The sequence below is a fragment of the Setaria viridis genome, chromosome 3 (assembly GCF_005286985.2).
Source record: "Setaria viridis chromosome 3, Setaria_viridis_v4.0, whole genome shotgun sequence".
NCBI classification, from domain to species: Eukaryota; Viridiplantae; Streptophyta; class Magnoliopsida; order Poales; family Poaceae; genus Setaria; species Setaria viridis.
This window is the reverse complement of record NC_048265.2, coordinates 3,328,060-3,345,720: the sequence shown is the minus strand read 5'-3', so window position 1 is coordinate 3,345,720 and position 17,661 is coordinate 3,328,060. Positions and strand designations below refer to the sequence as shown.

Below are 17,661 nucleotides of genomic sequence, written 5' to 3'. Positions count from 1 at the left end.
TCTACCAGTGATCCCTATGTGATTCATAGGCAACCCTTGAAATCTTTTCATCTGGTATGGTTCTGGTAACATTGTTGAAAGAGATAACCTGCTTTAGTAGAAAGTGAATAAAGTGTTGGGTACAAGCATCATAATGTTGGGGTCACGAACCACGCTCACAGCACACATAAGTACATAATAGAAAGCAAAAGAACACTACTGCTTAAGCTACGGCGCCAGCCCTGCCCAGCTAACCATACACCCTCTAAGAACTAATAACAGAACGACAATAGATAGCACAGAAGCTTGAAGAGGCCCTATCACAGGTATCTTCCACGCACTCCTGACTTATCTGTATAAAGTTCTTCATCTAGGCTACCGCCAGCTCCTTTTGATCCTCCAGAATCATGCGTTCAGGGCCTCGCACAAGGACCGAAAACATTTCTGCATGAAACCTGGATGCTTTGGATACAAGAAAATATTACTCATATAAAAATTGGAAATAAACGAACTATTTCAACAAAGCGCTACTACAAGCATTTTTTTTGTGAAAGAAAACAAACTATTTTCACAGTTCAGATTCAGTGATAGTAGTATCCATTAACTGAATCAACACCAAGCAAAAGAAAACCTAATTAAAAAATTGTTTTGAAAAGGCAGAAATCAACTTTGAGGGGGTTTCGAGTTGCAATGATCCACACAGATGAATGATTGCTAAAAGTAGAAACTTGTACACAGAATCAACTAGAGGAGAAACAAACAGGCGGAAGAAATATTAACCCACTGCATTTAAAATTCTACACTAGTGCACAATGTAAGAGCTAAGGAATCTGTCATAGTTTACTTCTACCATCCTACATTTACAGATCACATGATGCTACAAGGAAGTTCATGGCAATTTGCCAAGGCGAGAACTCACTAAAGATGGATCATGTCAGTCGTCAATTGACCCCCACTGCAGCCCTTACTCTTTTAACAACACGGGCATATTCATAGAAACGGTTGGAATCCATGCCCATTGTTGTATTTACTGTTGTACCACCTTTACAAGAAGTATAATTCCCACCAATAATCAGGTCAAAACCACCAAACTCGGTGATAAAGTCTTCAATCACTTGTATTTTCAACTTCCAGATTCCAGGCAACTGCCTCAGCTCCCCAGTCTGTTCTGTTTTCAGCCACCACCTTTTCAGAATTTTCCTATTTACCTCAGATTCCTCAACAGATACCACACACTTCAGAGGAATACCTAGCCGATGGAGCGTTACTTCAGCACCTCCAATTCCACTATAGATGGATAGTACTCTGATCCCGTGTGGAAATTGGTCTTTTAGGACTGACAAAAAGTATGACAAAGTGTCAGTCTGAAATGCATATCTCATCGCAGCAAATCTATCTGATTGATTTAGTTCAAACAAATTTGTGTGGTTATGTGGGTAACCCAGTATCCTTTCCAATTGATGAGGTTCCAAAGGACTTAACTTGTCCCGGCCAACCCAAATAAGGTTTGAAACCGTGCATTGGTGCATAATCTGCATCTGCCTTTCTTGTGAAAGCACTCCTCTTGACTCTCTAACCATCCTCCCCAGTCTCTCACATGTCTGATCAATCCCGGCAGCCTCTATGGTAACAACACTGATATGCTTCCTTGTATCCCATGAGGGCCACCATTGTCTTGTGAATGGAAGCGCTTCTTCAATGGTCATTGGTGACTTTGGAACCACAACATGCCTTCCCTCCACTGGAAGGTTATGAATATAACCTTCCTTTCGAGTTAGAGCTGAGAAGAACTGACTGCTAACAAACTCAGGTTCCACATTGTATAAGAACTGTTTGAGTTGATGCCATGTGTCTTTTGGGATCTCAACGACATTTCCATACAAGAAATATGGGGGCTTAGCAAGGTCGCCTTGTACTTTTGCACGACAGCCTGGTGTTACTGCCTCAAGTTCTACCTTAACAGGCATATCACTGGTCCCTGCACAGCGCCCCATAGACCATGGATTGGCAGGGTTACTACTGGAGGCCCCTCTGTCATTCATAAATATATGCTTAGCCCTTTTAACCCGTGTGTTGTTGACATCATCATCATAACACCTCACTGCAGAGTATGAGGTCTGGTATGTCGAATAATCAGTTTCTGCTTCGCCTAGAAAGTCAGATTCAACCTTTATCTGCACAGGAGTGTAAGAGGCCAAGATTAAAACGCAGAGCATCAGTCTGACAGAAAATTTACAGCATTTCTGCAGCTGCAACAGCTGTTTTAAAGAACAACGTTCAATGGACCATCAAAACAAGTTGTTACAGATATACATGTTCTGATCGATCAAGTCACAATCTAGGAAATACTTCAGGGAACATTGATCAGGATACCATATAAATCATTTGAATCTGGACACGAATGGTAAATTGTGCACCATGCTATGACATAATATGTGATTTTGGAAAAGATTCCTCACATGAGATGAATTTAACATGTCCACTACAAACCTACAGCAGTAAGAATGAAATGCCATTCAGTTACCTCTTTCTGCTCGATGCTATTGGCTATTCGCCTTGCCAAAATTGAGTCCTCCAGCACCTGCACTGTTGCTCTGTGGCCTGAAATGAACATGCATGTGCCACTTTAAACATTTTCAGATGTCATCAAAATATTGAGCAAAATTTGAAGCATCTTTTAATCCTTGACTTACCAAAACTGTCAATAGCTGATGACACCTCTTCCTCGGTATAACCCTTCTGAAGCAAGCTAAGTGTTTTCTCCATGATACCAAACAGTGCTTCAGCCTTTCCCTGAAAAAAAAACATTTTAGTATATAATTCTTGACATTAAGTTTTAGAACTAGCAACCACAGTACCCATCTCCAATATAACCAAATCCACATCAGTCATTTGTCACTGGGTGCTGAAATGAAGGTAAAGCAGAAAATATTCATAATGATTAGCCATAGTGCCTAGAAATATTTCTAGTATAATCAATACAAGGAGTTCCAATGTATGCCAATCGAAGGAGAAATAGAAGAAAATAGTGAGTGCCACAGTTTACATGACACGAGCCAGAACCTACTAAGTGTTGAGAAGAACAGGGAAGTCTTAAAAAATTGGTGGGGAAAGATGAAATCAAACTGCAGAACAGGGAACAAGATGTTCAAAAGAATACAATACTTTCACAAACACCATTATATAGTACAAACTGGAACCATCAAAGAAGAATTGGCAAGTATGCAATGTTCTAGCCTTGAACTGATAGGTAGTACAGTATGCAGCATAATGAATGTTGCATAGAGTGATACATTTTACCAAAAAAAAATGTTTTAGAATGCAAATCCCTATCTCGAAGACTTTTGTAATAACTAGCTCACTTCATGTGTCAGGGGATAATCCATATACAAAAACTACATAGAATTAAACAAACAGGCAACAGGACAAACCTCATTTGTAGTGTCACCATTTTCCAGTCCTCCAGAGGATCCTCCTAATTGAGCATTGACAATGCAGTTCACGAGCTGTTCCAATGGAGCTTCGTCGCCTGAAATTAAGCATATTCTGGAGTATTACTATATTGCATACTGAGCATCAAGAAAACATGTCGGATTATCAAACATGTCTAATACATATTTTAAAAGTTTTTAATCAGTAGTCTTAGAGTCTATTGCATGAAGCAAAGCAACAGCACAAAATCTAAACCAAGTATACGTTTGTCAATTGCGCAAGAGCGTGTACATACCTAGTTTCTTGAAGGCTAAATCAACTTCTTGCTGTGAAAACTTCATTGTTTGGAGTAAATATGACCACTTTTCTGAGAAAGAATCAGGCTCCGGCTGAAGACAGAGAAATTTCTTAAGAGTGATTCAGAAAATCTAAACGAGTAGGACAAGGATTAATATCCTCTGCTAAGAGATCACCTTGATGTCTTGACCGATTCCTTTCATAGACTCTAAAGGAGAATTGTTTTCTTCATTATCAGAATCAAAGAGACTTCCCAAAGAACCTGACGATTCAGAACCTGACTGCTGAAGGTCCTATAACATAAAGGAATGAGAGATTCTTCAAGTCCATACTTTATTTCTCTTTCCCAACACAAAAGGCACGGTAATGGGCTACGATGGGGATGCAAATGAAATCTTATTAAAATATACAGATCAGATGCTCGATAGGGTTAGGGTACAAAATCCAGCCAAGTAAAACATCATTCCAATTACTTCAAGGTTCTTAAAATAAAATTAACTAGCAAAATTGTAGGAAATGAAGGGACAACTAAGGAATTTCTTTTTAAAAAAAACTATAGAAAGTAGAATCACAATGGATAGTGAGATCTAATTGGACTTGTACTACTCTTTCTTACAGCAGACTTGTGTAATGAATGAAATGTAAAGAGTGGTTTATACGTCTAGCTGGTGGTAATCTGTTTTTCGGGGCTCTGCTCCTCTTGCTGTCCAGTGAGGCTGTTGCCCTCCATAGGGTGTGTTGTCCAGTAGGTATTAGCTAGGGGTGTTGTGTATTTCTTTTTTTCAGTTTTCTTCTTATTTTCTTTGTGTTGAGTTAGCTAGCACCTTGCTGGCTTTTGCAACCTTTATTTCCTTTCTCATATGTTTATAAAATGGTCTCATTTCCCCACAGTTTCCGGTCAAAAAATGAAATGTAAAGAGGTAAGTACTTATGCAGAACTATCACCTCTGACATCTAACACAAATGCACCATGCACTATTCCGATATGCATCAATCTATTAAGAATTTAATATGGATACAGTAGCACTATGAGGATCACAATGGACAGTAGAATAGTATCAGGGAAGGAATCAACAACACAGGCTATAATAAAGGTCAACAAAATATAATTAGGTGCATTATGTAAGGAAAACATTTACAAGATGCGAGGTTAATTAATTTTAAAGTTAGATTAGACACTGATCAGTGACAGCTGCATCAACTAGACTAGGAAATTGGCAAAACACTTACAGAATAGGACAGAAGAGATTCCAAAATGGTGTTAGAGTCATCATCACCTGCGTGAAATATATATGCAATTAATTTGTAGACTACAGGGCAAAGTATTCGAAGAGCTTTGACTTTGGCTGTTGTTTCATATCACTATACACTTGAAAAGATAAGTCGTAGAAAAAGGCATACCATGTCTTTTGAGCACCTTGTCTACGAGCTTTGGTGAGAACCCCATTCCAATAAATTGTAATCTTAAACTACTGGAAGAAGAACTTGGTTGATCTTCCTATAGTGTGCATCGCATCAGTATCATAATTTGAGTAAAAGGGAATCAATGCACCAAAATTACTATAGTCTATTCTGGTGAAATAGAAGTGTCTAGTTCTGTTTGCAAAATTTAATAGCTACCATTAGTTACTTCCAAATATTCACTAACCAGAAACAAACCGTATCTCAGCTTTAGACTCGCATAAATAGCAATCCAAAATCTTAAGCATATGTTAAATCCAGAACATGTAACGTATTTGGACTCGCATAATCATTTAGGTCATGCTGGATTGGCTCTATGAAAGAACATATCATTAGTTCTCCAAAGCTAAAAATGAATCCTTTATCAGTTATCACCACTAATTCAGTTAAAAGTTGTTCCTTGTTTAATAGAAAAGAAAAGAAAAAGGCCCAACGATAAAATAGATTGGCACAAAGAAATTTTACTTGCTAGAAACAGCAAAGCATAAAAGCGTATAACTCGAACATAGCATGCAACTGGTGTCCAATGCAGAAATTTACAATGTTCCCTCACTACAGGCGTGTCTTATAATTTTGCCTCTATGACAGAAACCACAGCCTACAAGCTCTAATTGTCAAGGAGCACATCACCTCCTTCAAGCTGGCATGCACCGAGCCAGGCAGCAGACCCACAGCCGCTTCCCTGGGAACCCTGGCATCAGCATCTGCGCTGCTGTCCTCAGTAAGATCTTCGATTTTAACCTGCATTACACCAAAAACATAACGAGTAAACACAGTATACACAGATAAACACAAACATATACACAGGGCAGAGCAGAATGTTGCCATCACCATTTTCGATCAACTGAGACTCCAGACTCGCATGCCCCTGCACGACACAGAAAAAATAATTACTGGGAAGCGTTGCAGCAGCAGCAGCAGCAGGGTTTACTGGGAAGTTGACTAATCGTGAAGCGTGGGGATTGAGTTGAAAAAATGACGGGGAATAAACGAGTGACAGCACTTCCATCAAGCAACACACAACAAAGAAATCCAATCGCGAGTTACCAATAATTTTTGGCCAAAAAAAAATCGAAGTTCTTAGGTGAAATACTGGTCAGATTCGAATACAAGTAGAACTAGCAGACATTAGGGTTTTGGGTGTTCGATTTCGGCCCGCGGAAAAGGAAGAGAAGAGAATGGGCGGGCATACCTGCCGGATGCTCGTCGCCGGCGAAGCGCCCGACCAAGAACTGGCCAAGGGCGGTGCGCCGGTGCCTGCCACTAAAGGGAGGCCGAGACAGAGAGAGGGGGGACGGCGTGGAGGACTGGAGAAAGAAAGCCGGAAGGTGAACGGGTTGGGCCACAACAGTGACCTGTGTCCTGTGGCAAAGTGTGAGATGTTTTTTCTACATAGGAAAAAAAAACGATTTGACCATCCGATTTTTAGTACCGAGAATTGATGCTCCTTAAACAATTTACATACATATAAGGAGCGCTACGAGATTCTAAATTGATGCTAATATTAACTGATTAATTACTAAAAATAAATCTAGAAAAATATCACTGAATATACTAAAATAAATTCAGAAAGATATAAGCCCGTATGTATAGGATCTCATATGCAATCAGTGCAAATATACAGCTAAAATAGCTGTATATTTATATTCTGCTACTTTATATACAACACGGAGTTGAAATGTTTCTTGTCTTCGAAAGTTATTTACGTATTTTCATGTTCCCGCCTTCTACCGGCTTGAGTATCTGACCTCTCAGTGTCAGGGAGAGCCGAAGAGCGAACCGAGTCAACTGAGGACCAAACCTCGCCGGAGCGCCGTACTACCACCGAAGACTACAGCATGTCGCCAGCGACCTCCGCCACTGCCGTTTCCGTACCCGGCGTCCTCATCCGCCAATCTCTATCGACCCTACGATCCTTCCCCGCCGTCCGCCTCCTCCCCTCGGGGGCTGCGAGGCAGCTCCAAGCGACGTCAGCCTCTCGCCGCCTCCCCGCCACCGCCGTGCGCGCCCAGAGCGCGGCCCACCCAGGTCAAGAACCCTTGCCTCCTGACCAAGATTACATTTTGATGACCCTGTTTTTTCTTCCGTGCCCAAATCGAGCTGGGCTTGTTGGATTCCCACTGATTGCGCTGCCTCGGCCAGTCGTTCTCTCAGGGTACTCGCCTGAATCGGAGTTCTACAAGATTGAGGCCATTATCAGGTGTGTTTTATGCACGGTATTTATTGATTGTGTCAGAATTTAGCTGATCCGTGCTGAAATGTGCGGAATTTTTGCAGACCGTGGAGGGTGTCGCACGTGTCCTCGGTGAGTGTGGGTCGGTGGCTCTGGGTTCCTGAGTTGCACGCGAGCTGTTCAGTCAGACAGGTTTGGGGATTCTGCAGGGCTTGTTGGAGATGGGGATTAGAGGTGTGACGGTGTCGGACGTTCGGGGCTTCGGGGCGCAGGGAGGGTCGACGGAGCGGCATGGAGGTACGGCTTCGCTCTGCCTATGCCTCTGCACTTGCGTGGCTCTGCCGTTGACTGGTTTGCATTGTGTAGTTTCTACATCATTCAGTTTTAGTCCTATAATTGCACAGAAATGTGTTCCATGGAGCGACTGATGAGCGAGTGTCTCATTGAATTGTGATAGTCAGTGATGCTTTGGTCACTCCTTGTTACAAAAATGACTGTGTGATTGCCACCGCGTGTTTCATTGTATGGAACAATTTGAACCAAACGAACAATGTTAAGGCTGTGCTAAAGTTCATTCCAACGGTAAGTGCTTTATGTCATTTTGTGGTCCACATACTTTTCATTTCAAACAGTTTTGATTCGGAGATGGACCACCGAGCACTGCAAGGTTCCCATGAATGCTGAAGTGTTGCTCTTAATTTACAACTCTACTAGTACATAGAACTGTAGCGTATTAGCCAGAAGTCTTGTTAGATCAGTTGCAACTCCACACTCTTGCAGCGTTGTTTCATGCTTTTATCAAATTTGGCACCAATATCTTGATGGCTGGTGTATAGATGTGAAACATGTGTACTAACAGGATTGAGGATAATGGTTCTGTGGTGGCTTTGGTGTTCATGTCCATAACAGCTAACAACTTCTCTACATATTGCAGATTGTAGTATTTTGCATTCCTGCCCAGCTATGTTAACTCTTAGGGGGTGTTTGGGAGGAGGGGGCTAAACTTTAGCCCTGTCACATCGGATGTTCGGATACTAATTAGGAGGACTAAACATAAGCTATTTACAAAACTAATTGCAGAACCCTAGGCTAAATCACGAGACGAATCTATCAAGCCTAATTAATCCATCATTAGCGAATGGTTACTGTAGCACCACATTGTCAAATCATGGACTAATTAGGCTTAATAGATTCGTCTCGCGATTTAGCCTAGGGGTTGTGTAATTAGTTTTGTAATTAGTCTAGGTTTAATACTCCTAATTAGTGTCCAAACATTCAACGTGACGGGGGCTAAAATTTAGCCCCCTCCTCCCAAACACTGTTGAGAAAAAATTGAGATTCACACGGTATTAAGATATCAATGCTGACGCTTGTTTTGCTTTGGGTGTTCAGGGTCAGAATTTTCGGAGGACACATTTATTGCTAAAGTCAAAATAGAAATAGTGGTCTGCAAGGAGCAGGTAATTACTTAATTTACTAGTGGCCTTACCAGTTCTAAAAGAAGGAAATACCGCAATGCCAATGCCATACCTTATATGACAGATTGACGATCATTCTTTCCTTTTCAATTTTTGCTGTAAATGTCTATGACATTGCTACAATGTTATTGCGGTCCATTTTTACCATAAAAAAATGTAAGCATGGTCCATTCTGTATGAGTTTTATTGGTTTCCCCTTGCATCATCATTAAATGTTTCTTTAATCCACCAGGTCGAAGCAGTAATCGACAAAATAATTGAAAAGGCAAGAACAGGAGAAATTGGTGATGGGAAGATATTCTGTAAGTGCATGGTGCTACTTGTGACACACTGCTGCGTTTTTATCCTGTGTAATTGTTTACTTTTCTTTTTACCTGCAATATCTTAGTGCATACTGTTCACTTGAATGGGCTTTATTGCCTTATGCATATGCAGGCATTATAGGAGTTTTCTCTTGTTCTGCTCATTTTGCTTTTGTTTATTTTATTTTATCCATCCGAAACAGAAATGGCGACTAGTTCTTGCTCTTTCAAACTGCTGGTTGGTTTCAGTAAATTCTGTTATCAGAAATATAAAGGCTACAACGGGCAAAGCAGTTGCTCCTGCGCTAGATCAGATGCCCAGATGCTCTTGAGGAGAACTGCCATAGTAACACTATCATAGTTTCATATATATGATGCACCTGTAATCTTTCTCTTTGACTATATGCTTTTCTGACATGTTTGTTTCTTCTTCAGTGATCCCTGTCTCAGACGTGGTAAGAATCCGCACCGGCGAACGCGGGAAGGAAGCCGAGAGGATGACCGGAGGACTGTCGGATAGGCTGTCCTCTGTTGTGTCAATCTTATGAGGCAAACAGATTGCCTGCCTGTTATGAGGTCAGGTCAAGACTCAAGTGTGCCACGCCCTGCATTGCAATTGTTAGCTTGCGCAATAAACTGCAATGTGCTCCGTGCAAGTGCCGCCCGAATCATACATTGTGCACTGGGCATGATCAATAAAATTCGATGGAATTGATGTGAATGCGGCTTCGCTGTTGTTCCTTAACCTGTGTAAGATGACGTTAGTTTTGTCTCGCAAAAAAAAAAATGGAATTCCTGGTAGTTTGGTAATAGGGGGTCATTTTCTTGAGCGGGCTGGAATGAGACTGAACTGGGCTCTGTCGTAGATAAAATTTGTTGGGCCCATCTCTGTCTGGCCCCAAGCTACGAAAGATTCGTGCGGTCCATGGCATCTGGCCCAAGTTACTGACGTTGATTTTGCGGAGCCTCTGTGGGTGGTGTGGGTTGGGTGTGGTGGGTCCATCTGTCTGGCCCAGACACAGACTTTGACGCGTCACGCACGGGGATGCAACGTGCACTAGGAAGTGAAGTCCAGGAGCTATGGAAGCATCTGGAAGCGCATCGGCTCGAGCGCGACCGACCGTACGAGCCGGACTGGAGCAGCATGATGAACGCGCAATGGTGGGCCGAGAGCTGGTAGGCAGTAGCGCAACATTTTACTTGCACATCCGTGTGGCCACCTCACGATGCCACGCGTGCATGGTCTTGCCACCTTTGCGTGGGCTGCCACAATTAATAACTATTACTCCCTTCATCCCAAATTATAGATCATTTTAGCTTTTTCTAAGATGCATAGATGTTTGTCACTAGTCCCACACCTACCGGAGGCGGAGTTTGGCGTTGGGGTCTGTGGACCCCGCTGAAATTCAACAAATCCTATGGAAAATTACTATTCACCATTGTAGCTGACCCCATTCTTAAACCCTATTCTGACCCCGGTGAAATTTCGCCCCCGCACTCTATTGCCATAAGTACATCAGGACATATAATACCTCCATTATTAAATACACGAACTAATTTGATAACCCTAAATGACATGTATTTAAGTATATACGTGGGTGGAGAAAATATATATGCAAAATAGCTAATTAGTACGAAGTATACAATTTGCATGGTAGCCATTAGCCAAGTCTAGCTGAGCTGAAGTTGCCTAATCAACATGGATTCACGGATCGGATGACGTAAACATGTATTACAAGTGGCTTTGCACCCTAGCAAGCCGCACTGCACGCTCGCAGAGCTCCGGTCAAGCAAGCAAGACAGCACATGCATCCATGGATATGCTTTCAAAACACAAAAAGGCCTTTGTTGAATTGAATCACCAGCAAGCTCAGCTCCTTTATTCCGCACGCGTCAAAGCTAATCAGCTCCCATGGAATTACGACGCATCATCTCCATCGACGATCGATCCATGCCGATCGAGTCCATCTTGGATTCTTATCATGCCGATGGGATACGGGGATGGATGGCGACGGACCATGCATATCTCTCTGCTGTTTGTGGTGTGGTGTGATGTGGATAGGGCAGGCAGCTAGGGGAGATCCTGTACGCGTTGAACTCAGCTAATCTAATGCGATTATTTTTTATATCTATGTTAAAAGCACAGCTACATCTGCTGTATGGACTGGAGGTATATATAGTGTATGTAGGGTGTTAGCTATTAGGGTTGGCTCTCTAGCTAATCTCTCTTCCATTATGTTATGCATCAGGGTGAATAAGCGTCGCCGTAATGACAAGAACACGTACGGGCTAGGCGCCAGGCATGATTAAATTTGACATTTTTTTTCACCTTTCTATCTGCCCATATTCATTGACTTGGATTTTTGACTTGCCGCAAAGCATGAGATATTTTTTACTCGATCATCAGAGGATCAAAAGAGAGTTGACTAACTGTCATAATGCATGCATGGTGATCGAGGAGTAGGCTCTTGATGGTTCGAGTCGTCGAACAAACAGTATATATCTGCGCTTTGAGTGTACGGCATGAACAAAATGGAAAAGGCTGGTATTCCATATTCGTTGGTAGGAATAATTCTTGGGTTAAGATACGCTGTTCTTTTGTCACCTATTGTTGAAATGCACTGGACGAATATTCCCGGCCTGCAGTACTGCAGCTTCAATCACTTCACTGAGATCAAACTGCTCCGAACAACAAATCTCCATCTCGATTGATGCCTCGTCTCGATTGGAAACTCTCGCACTCCAAGCACAGCAACTTTCAACGCCAAAAAAGGGCATGGACATTTGGATCATCATATCGATCCATCGTCGCGTCGCGCATGGGCACGTCACACCATCTCGATCATCATCCTGCTGACAGATCGATCGAACGATCGATCGTTTCAGACGTCAATGGCGTTGCTGGCGAAAACACGTGTAGCGAGGAGTACGTGTACGCGCTGTTGGTAGTGGGGCGTGAGAGAGACTGGCGTGCAGCTTCGCTTCACCGTACCTTTTTGGCCGGGCGGGGTCGCATAGCTTGCCTTTGATCTGATGCATCATTCCTCTTGCAACGCAGCCAAAGTCGTGTGCTTTGTTTAGCCTGCTTGCCAACCAGCAAAATGAATGATTGAAACTACCGGGTCCGCGACGGCAAGCGCCACTTGCTAGAGAGGCATCTCTGTTTGCCTTTGTATATCTCTTTATTTGTCTCGACACTCTCTGATCAAGGTCGTCTCTTCCAACACTCTGTCGACTCAAGCAGGCAAGCTCTTGTGTGTAGGACGACCAAAAATAAATTAGGGTTGGTTCATGTGCCCATATCTTTCTTTATTGTGTGTTTGGTTCCACGAGTCGAATAACGCACGTATGGATGATCCTGGATGGTGTGATTCATTCAATCAGATTTCTTGAACCATATGGTTCATTACTTAGTAGTAGAAAATTAGTTTAGGTGGAATGGTTTCATCTTGGATGAGTTGGTATAGTTCATCCAACTAAATATAAGGATCACCATCCATCTCGAACCATTCGATGCATGAACCAGAGGGTACGTACAACAGAATGTCATGGGTCCCGAACATTGCATGTTTGGCAAACATTTGAAATAAAGGTACAAAATAGTTGTTTAAAGATAGACGTTCTATGTCGCTTCTACTACCACCGTCTCCAGCTGCTTCTACCTGACATGATCACCATAGCCCCCACACCCTCCCTATAGCGGCGTTTGTCTTCTGTCACCCTAGATGTCCATGCCTTTTGCAGCCACTATGGGACCAATTCGCCAAATATCATGATCCCTCAACCTGAAACCTTAATACCCCCACCCACCCAAAACACCTTAGAACCTTATGGTTGAACTACCATTGGTATCAAAAAGGACACGTGGGGGGAAGGGGGTGGGAGGGAGGGAGAGAAACACCTATTGGTCATCCGCCACCACGACGCCACCCCACTGCCCCACCTGATATGCTACAATACAATGGGCCCTCCACCTGATGAAGCCTAACACCCTCCCTCTCCCGCTTCGCCCCCTCCCTGCGCAAAAGCAAGCGTGCGCACACAAAGAGAACCCTAACCTTACCAAACTATCTCTAGAGTCGAAGAAGAAGCTGGATAGTGTGAATCAGGAAGGGGCAAAGAGCAACAGAGAGGAAAATATCAAGTGTGGGAGAAGAGAGAAACACCCAATGATGAACCTTGAAGAACTTTGGAGGTGTCATTTTGGTCTTGATAAGTATCATTTTACCAGCCTCAACAGAGCTTAGATATTGGTCAAGTTCATTACATTACATTGTGATATTTTTCTTGCTCGACGACCAATCTCGACCATTCACTGTTTACTTTTTTGTGGGTGCGAGAACCCTAAAAATCACCCTACCCCTCTAAGGTGAGGATTAGTCAAAACTTTTTTTTGGGTTTGAAATGTGTGGGAGAATCAGGGACAGTGGTCTACCTAGCTAGCTAGCCATTGCAGAAAGATAAACAGCCATGTGGCTTTCACTAGGCCTGTACTCCCAACTAATCCCATTTACGCTAATGTGCATCAAGATAGAGGGATTTTTTGTTTAAAAAAGCTATAGAGATTTGACTCATGCATGTTGCATTACCAGCAAGCAGCCATAGCTTTGACCACAACCATATATTACCATTGTTAACACCACAGAGCAGTTCAACGCATAGTGTCATCAGTTGGAAGCTTCTGCTCCTAACTGTGTTTCAAACTGTCTGGTGGTAGCTAAAGTATATACTGGAGTATGTGGCAAAGTAGACCTCTAATTTTTCATAATGTGTGTGGCCTAACATGGCATTATGAAAAATAGTGAACCAAAGTCATACTGCTGCTCCTGTAATTTAGCCTCTATTAGTCTTCAGAATCCTAACACCAACAACCAGTGGTCAACGAATTAACATTTGCTTGTCTCATACTCCCATGCCATCAGCAAGAACAACAAACCATCTTTATTTTCCTCTAGGTCAAATCAAAGCATCTCGAACAAATGCTCCTTGTGAGTCAAACAGAAGGCTGACTTGAAGCATTAGAGCGATTAATATACATGATCAATAGTCTTAATTGGATCTTACCATCCGACACTGGTCAACGAGTTAGCCTGGATCAAAGCATGTAGAGCAGCAGCTCAGGGACTACTACGACAGGCTGTTGAGTTGAATCCAGTGCACAACACGGCATAGAAACATACTACGTATTTGACTGGTCAAAGTATTGTTGAAAAATAAGATGGGAGGAATTAGTGGGTGATTAAACAAATGCAAGGGCTTTTCCCCTGGCCTCGTTTGAGAATTGATCAGCTGTCAGCTTAGTCAAAGTGGCTGCAACTCACATGCTTAATGATTGGCAATATATGGTTCATGGTTGGGTGAACTTAATGGCCCACGAGTTTAAGGTTCTACTGAGCAATTAACAAAGATTTTTTTTCCACAAAGGAGCAACTAACGAAGATTAGGGGGTAACAGGAAGTAGTCAGCTAGGATATGACAAAGTTAGTTGCAAGCACTTGTTTTAGTTGTAGTTTGTTGTGGACACATGGGGTCCAGCCAAAGGAATATTTCTGGAGTTCTTGCCGTTGGGGCATCTTTGTGTACCTTTCATCTTTCATCTTTCAGCCCATTTTCTCCCGTCCATTTGACATAAGAAAAACAAAGAAACGACTGGGGGTGCTTTCACCTTCATTCAGTCTATGGATCTCATATATAAAAATTCCCTAAACATTATAAACATTTCAGATGGGGCCATGATTTCCTCTAATGCTTCTAAAAACACGTGCAACTAACTTTTAATTTCTAGAACATTAACCACTGATTTACATAACGGTATATTCGTGTTTGTCATCATATTTTTTATCACTATATCAATATAGTGATAAATGTATAAATTCGAACAGATAATTAATAGCGAACTGGCGTGTAAAGATTGTTGTCCAAAAACAAAAAAAAAACAAAGCGTCCATAATAACCAATTAACCAGTGACTCATATTCCGGGCAGCAAAGCACTATGGATGGCATTGACTCATGCAGAGTTTAACTTCAAATTTGATGCGTACTATATACTCAGTATGAACTGAAATTCACCATCGTAAGCTATAAATCAAATTATGGCGCCTCAAGTTATGTGTTATTGTTGGTCCAACTCTCCCTCTCTGCATGAAAAAAAGTTGGTCCAAATCTTTTCAGTCGTTCTACTCTTCTCATCACTAAACTAAAACATCTAGCTTGGGGAGGGAGAGAAGAAGTAGCGAAGCCAATCCGTAACTCGCACGAAAAAGCAAAAGAATTACGCACCCAACAAGGCACAGGTTACTAGTGGCGCCCCCTTATTTTACGAGGGCGTTTAGACGCAGCCGCCATGGGCGCCTGGTCCATGCATGGATGATGAGATAGATGACAAGCAGCTTATAGCCGGCCTGAAAAGAAGCCAAACTTGTTGCGACGCATCAGATCGGGGGAGGTGCATGCATCCAATGCTTCAATTTCCACTGCTTCAGTCCTCAGATCGACCAGAGTCCAAGTCGTTTTAAGACCAGCATTTCTAGCAATCCGTTCAACTAATTTTTGTTTCTTTCTGCTCTGAATCAATTGCACGCATGTTTCACTTGCTCCTAAATGACCAAGTCAGTCTACCAATGATTTCGCCACCACGTTCTAATGGCCCAATTCGAGATCGATCGAGCATATGCTCTCCCTGCATTCTCATTATGGAAGCTTCGGTTCTTCTTGGTGATGATTGTTGGGTTTAATCTTGTTCTAAGTACTACCTCCGTTCGTTTATATATGCGCTGGCTTGCTCAAAATTAAGCTGATCAACGTCATTTATAAATGAACATAGGGAGTAAGTTTTAGCATATATGGAAAGTAATTTAGTATAAGCAAGTAGACTAAACGTGCATGCAGTCAAGTAATGCATGTATTTGCATGGAGTCCATGCACGTCGGAAGGCAAGGATGGTAACCGGCCAGTCGCCGTATACGGAGTCGTATAGAAGGTATGCGAAGTCCGCGGAATCCGGCAGCCGAACAGGTGCGTAGGCAGATTTTAGACCTGCTGCTTGGGACTATAAAAGTAACAGGTGTGTAGGCAGATTTTAGATGTGAGAATAGGAAGAAAAAAAACAAGGCCAAGCTGTTGCGGCCTCGGAAGTCTTTGTGTTTCTCGAGTTCGTGTTTGTTAGATCCTGGTGAAAATCCTACAATCATGTGGCTGCCAGACTAAGCTGATGATCCAGCTATGCATTGCATGCATGGACACGTTGGACACATGCGTGGATGTGTCCTGTGCCATGTGTTAGACTGCGTGGGATTATTACAAGGACGACGACGCGTTGGGCGTGTACTATAGAGATACCAGCAGCAAACGCATCAGTAGCAGTAGAGATGATGGGTAGCTCCCCAGTCCGGGTACGTACACTCACACATACCGTCAGATACAGATGGTGCATGAACCTGCCGAGCAGCGACGGCCGGAGACCGCCCGTACGTACGACGTCGCCTGCTCGTGTTTGGCCGGAGGAGACGACGACGACGTACTATCTACTGTATGCACGCGCGCGAAAAGAATGAGCTGCGCGCGCGCCGACCTCGTGCGGAATTTCAGCGTCGGTTAAAAAGATCAGGAGACAAGGGAATGCAGTGGAGACAAAATAAGGTAGCTGCACTGTAGTGATTTGGAATTCAGGTGAACTCAGACCGTGTTGAATTTGACCTCGTGCGCGAATTGTTTGATCGAAGGGGATATGTAGGAAAGAAGGGCGCAAGGGCTATGTCTATGTGTGCAGCAGTATATGTAGGTGGGAGGGACTGTCCAACGTATGACTGAACGAGATTTCCCACTGTTTAAAACATAAAAAAACAATACTTCCTCCGTTCCAAATTGTAGATTATTTTGTTTACAGATGAAGGTGTTGCATAACTTCAAAATTATAGTGCACATTAACGATTCGCTACTAGATTTACAATACTTTTCGAGCGTTTTTTCTATAAAAAGGCAACCGTTATTTGTCTTCTTTTATAATTTTTTTCAAATAGCTAAGGAGTTTTTTTGTCTGATTAAAACATTTCTCAAGAGTTATATATTGCTAAGTGCCTGACCCTTTTTAGAAATTATTGGTTCGAGATTCTTTGTTGATAATTCTTTTTTATTTTGCCCGACTGCCCAAATTAGACTATGAAGGTCTTGGCAACTTGACAAAAAAAATTAAAGCGAAATAATAATTCTCGTCCCTTCGAGAAAAAGACCATGAAGATGTTGGTTATGTTTGATCCTTCAAAGTTAGTTTCATAGACAAGTTTTCGCATAGCTTGCTGAGTGAAGATCGGATGAACGCAAGGTGGCCATATTGCTGGAATCTTTACATCTCTATACATGAAAAGCAAGAGAACAATAATGAGACAATAGTGCACCAACAAAAAGGACAAGCATTTCCTCAGAAGCGAGAGAGGGAGGGAGGGAGGGAGATCCTTGAATGAATAGTAGACTAGAAGTCAATCTTTACAAAAGCAGACTGCTTGATTCGGCTCTTGAATTCATGGGGAATACATATGGAGA

General features: G+C 42.5%; 2 protein-coding genes across 7 annotated transcripts; one reads left to right on the top strand and one right to left on the bottom strand.

The window, feature by feature from the left end:
* Positions 1-71: 71 nt before the first annotated feature.
* On the bottom strand, positions 72-6,515 carry LOC117846986 (probable inactive DNA (cytosine-5)-methyltransferase DRM3). 5 transcript variants are annotated; one of them, XM_034728117.2, is made up of 12 exons: positions 6,362-6,515; positions 6,001-6,037; positions 5,800-5,910; positions 5,110-5,206; positions 4,939-4,985; positions 3,885-4,001; positions 3,707-3,800; positions 3,411-3,508; positions 2,673-2,772; positions 2,504-2,580; positions 899-2,153; positions 72-441 (listed from the first exon to the last, which is right to left on the bottom strand). In XM_034728117.2, exons 2-11 carry the CDS (start codon positions 6,001-6,003, stop codon positions 921-923), a joined length of 1,977 nt encoding a protein of 658 aa, XP_034584008.1. In that variant the 5' UTR covers positions 6,004-6,037; positions 6,362-6,515; the 3' UTR covers positions 72-441; positions 899-920. The 5 variants fall into 5 exon arrangements, with proteins under 5 accessions (XP_034584008.1, XP_034584009.1, XP_072148648.1 ...); XM_034728118.2 differs by having other exon boundaries at positions 72-434; XM_072292547.1 differs by having other exon boundaries at positions 72-423.
* Positions 6,516-6,897: 382 nt separating this feature from the next.
* LOC117846988 (nitrogen regulatory protein P-II homolog) lies at positions 6,898-9,843 on the top strand. Of its 2 annotated transcripts, none has more exons than XM_034728122.2 (7): positions 6,898-7,197; positions 7,312-7,369; positions 7,447-7,474; positions 7,552-7,639; positions 8,735-8,802; positions 9,053-9,122; positions 9,558-9,843. In XM_034728122.2, exons 1-7 carry the CDS (start codon positions 7,008-7,010, stop codon positions 9,668-9,670), a joined length of 615 nt encoding a protein of 204 aa, XP_034584013.1. In that variant the 5' UTR covers positions 6,898-7,007; the 3' UTR covers positions 9,671-9,843. The 2 variants fall into 2 exon arrangements, with proteins under 2 accessions (XP_034584013.1, XP_034584014.1); XM_034728123.2 differs by having other exon boundaries at positions 6,901-7,197; positions 7,324-7,369.
* The last annotated feature ends 7,818 nt before the right edge of the window (positions 9,844-17,661 follow it).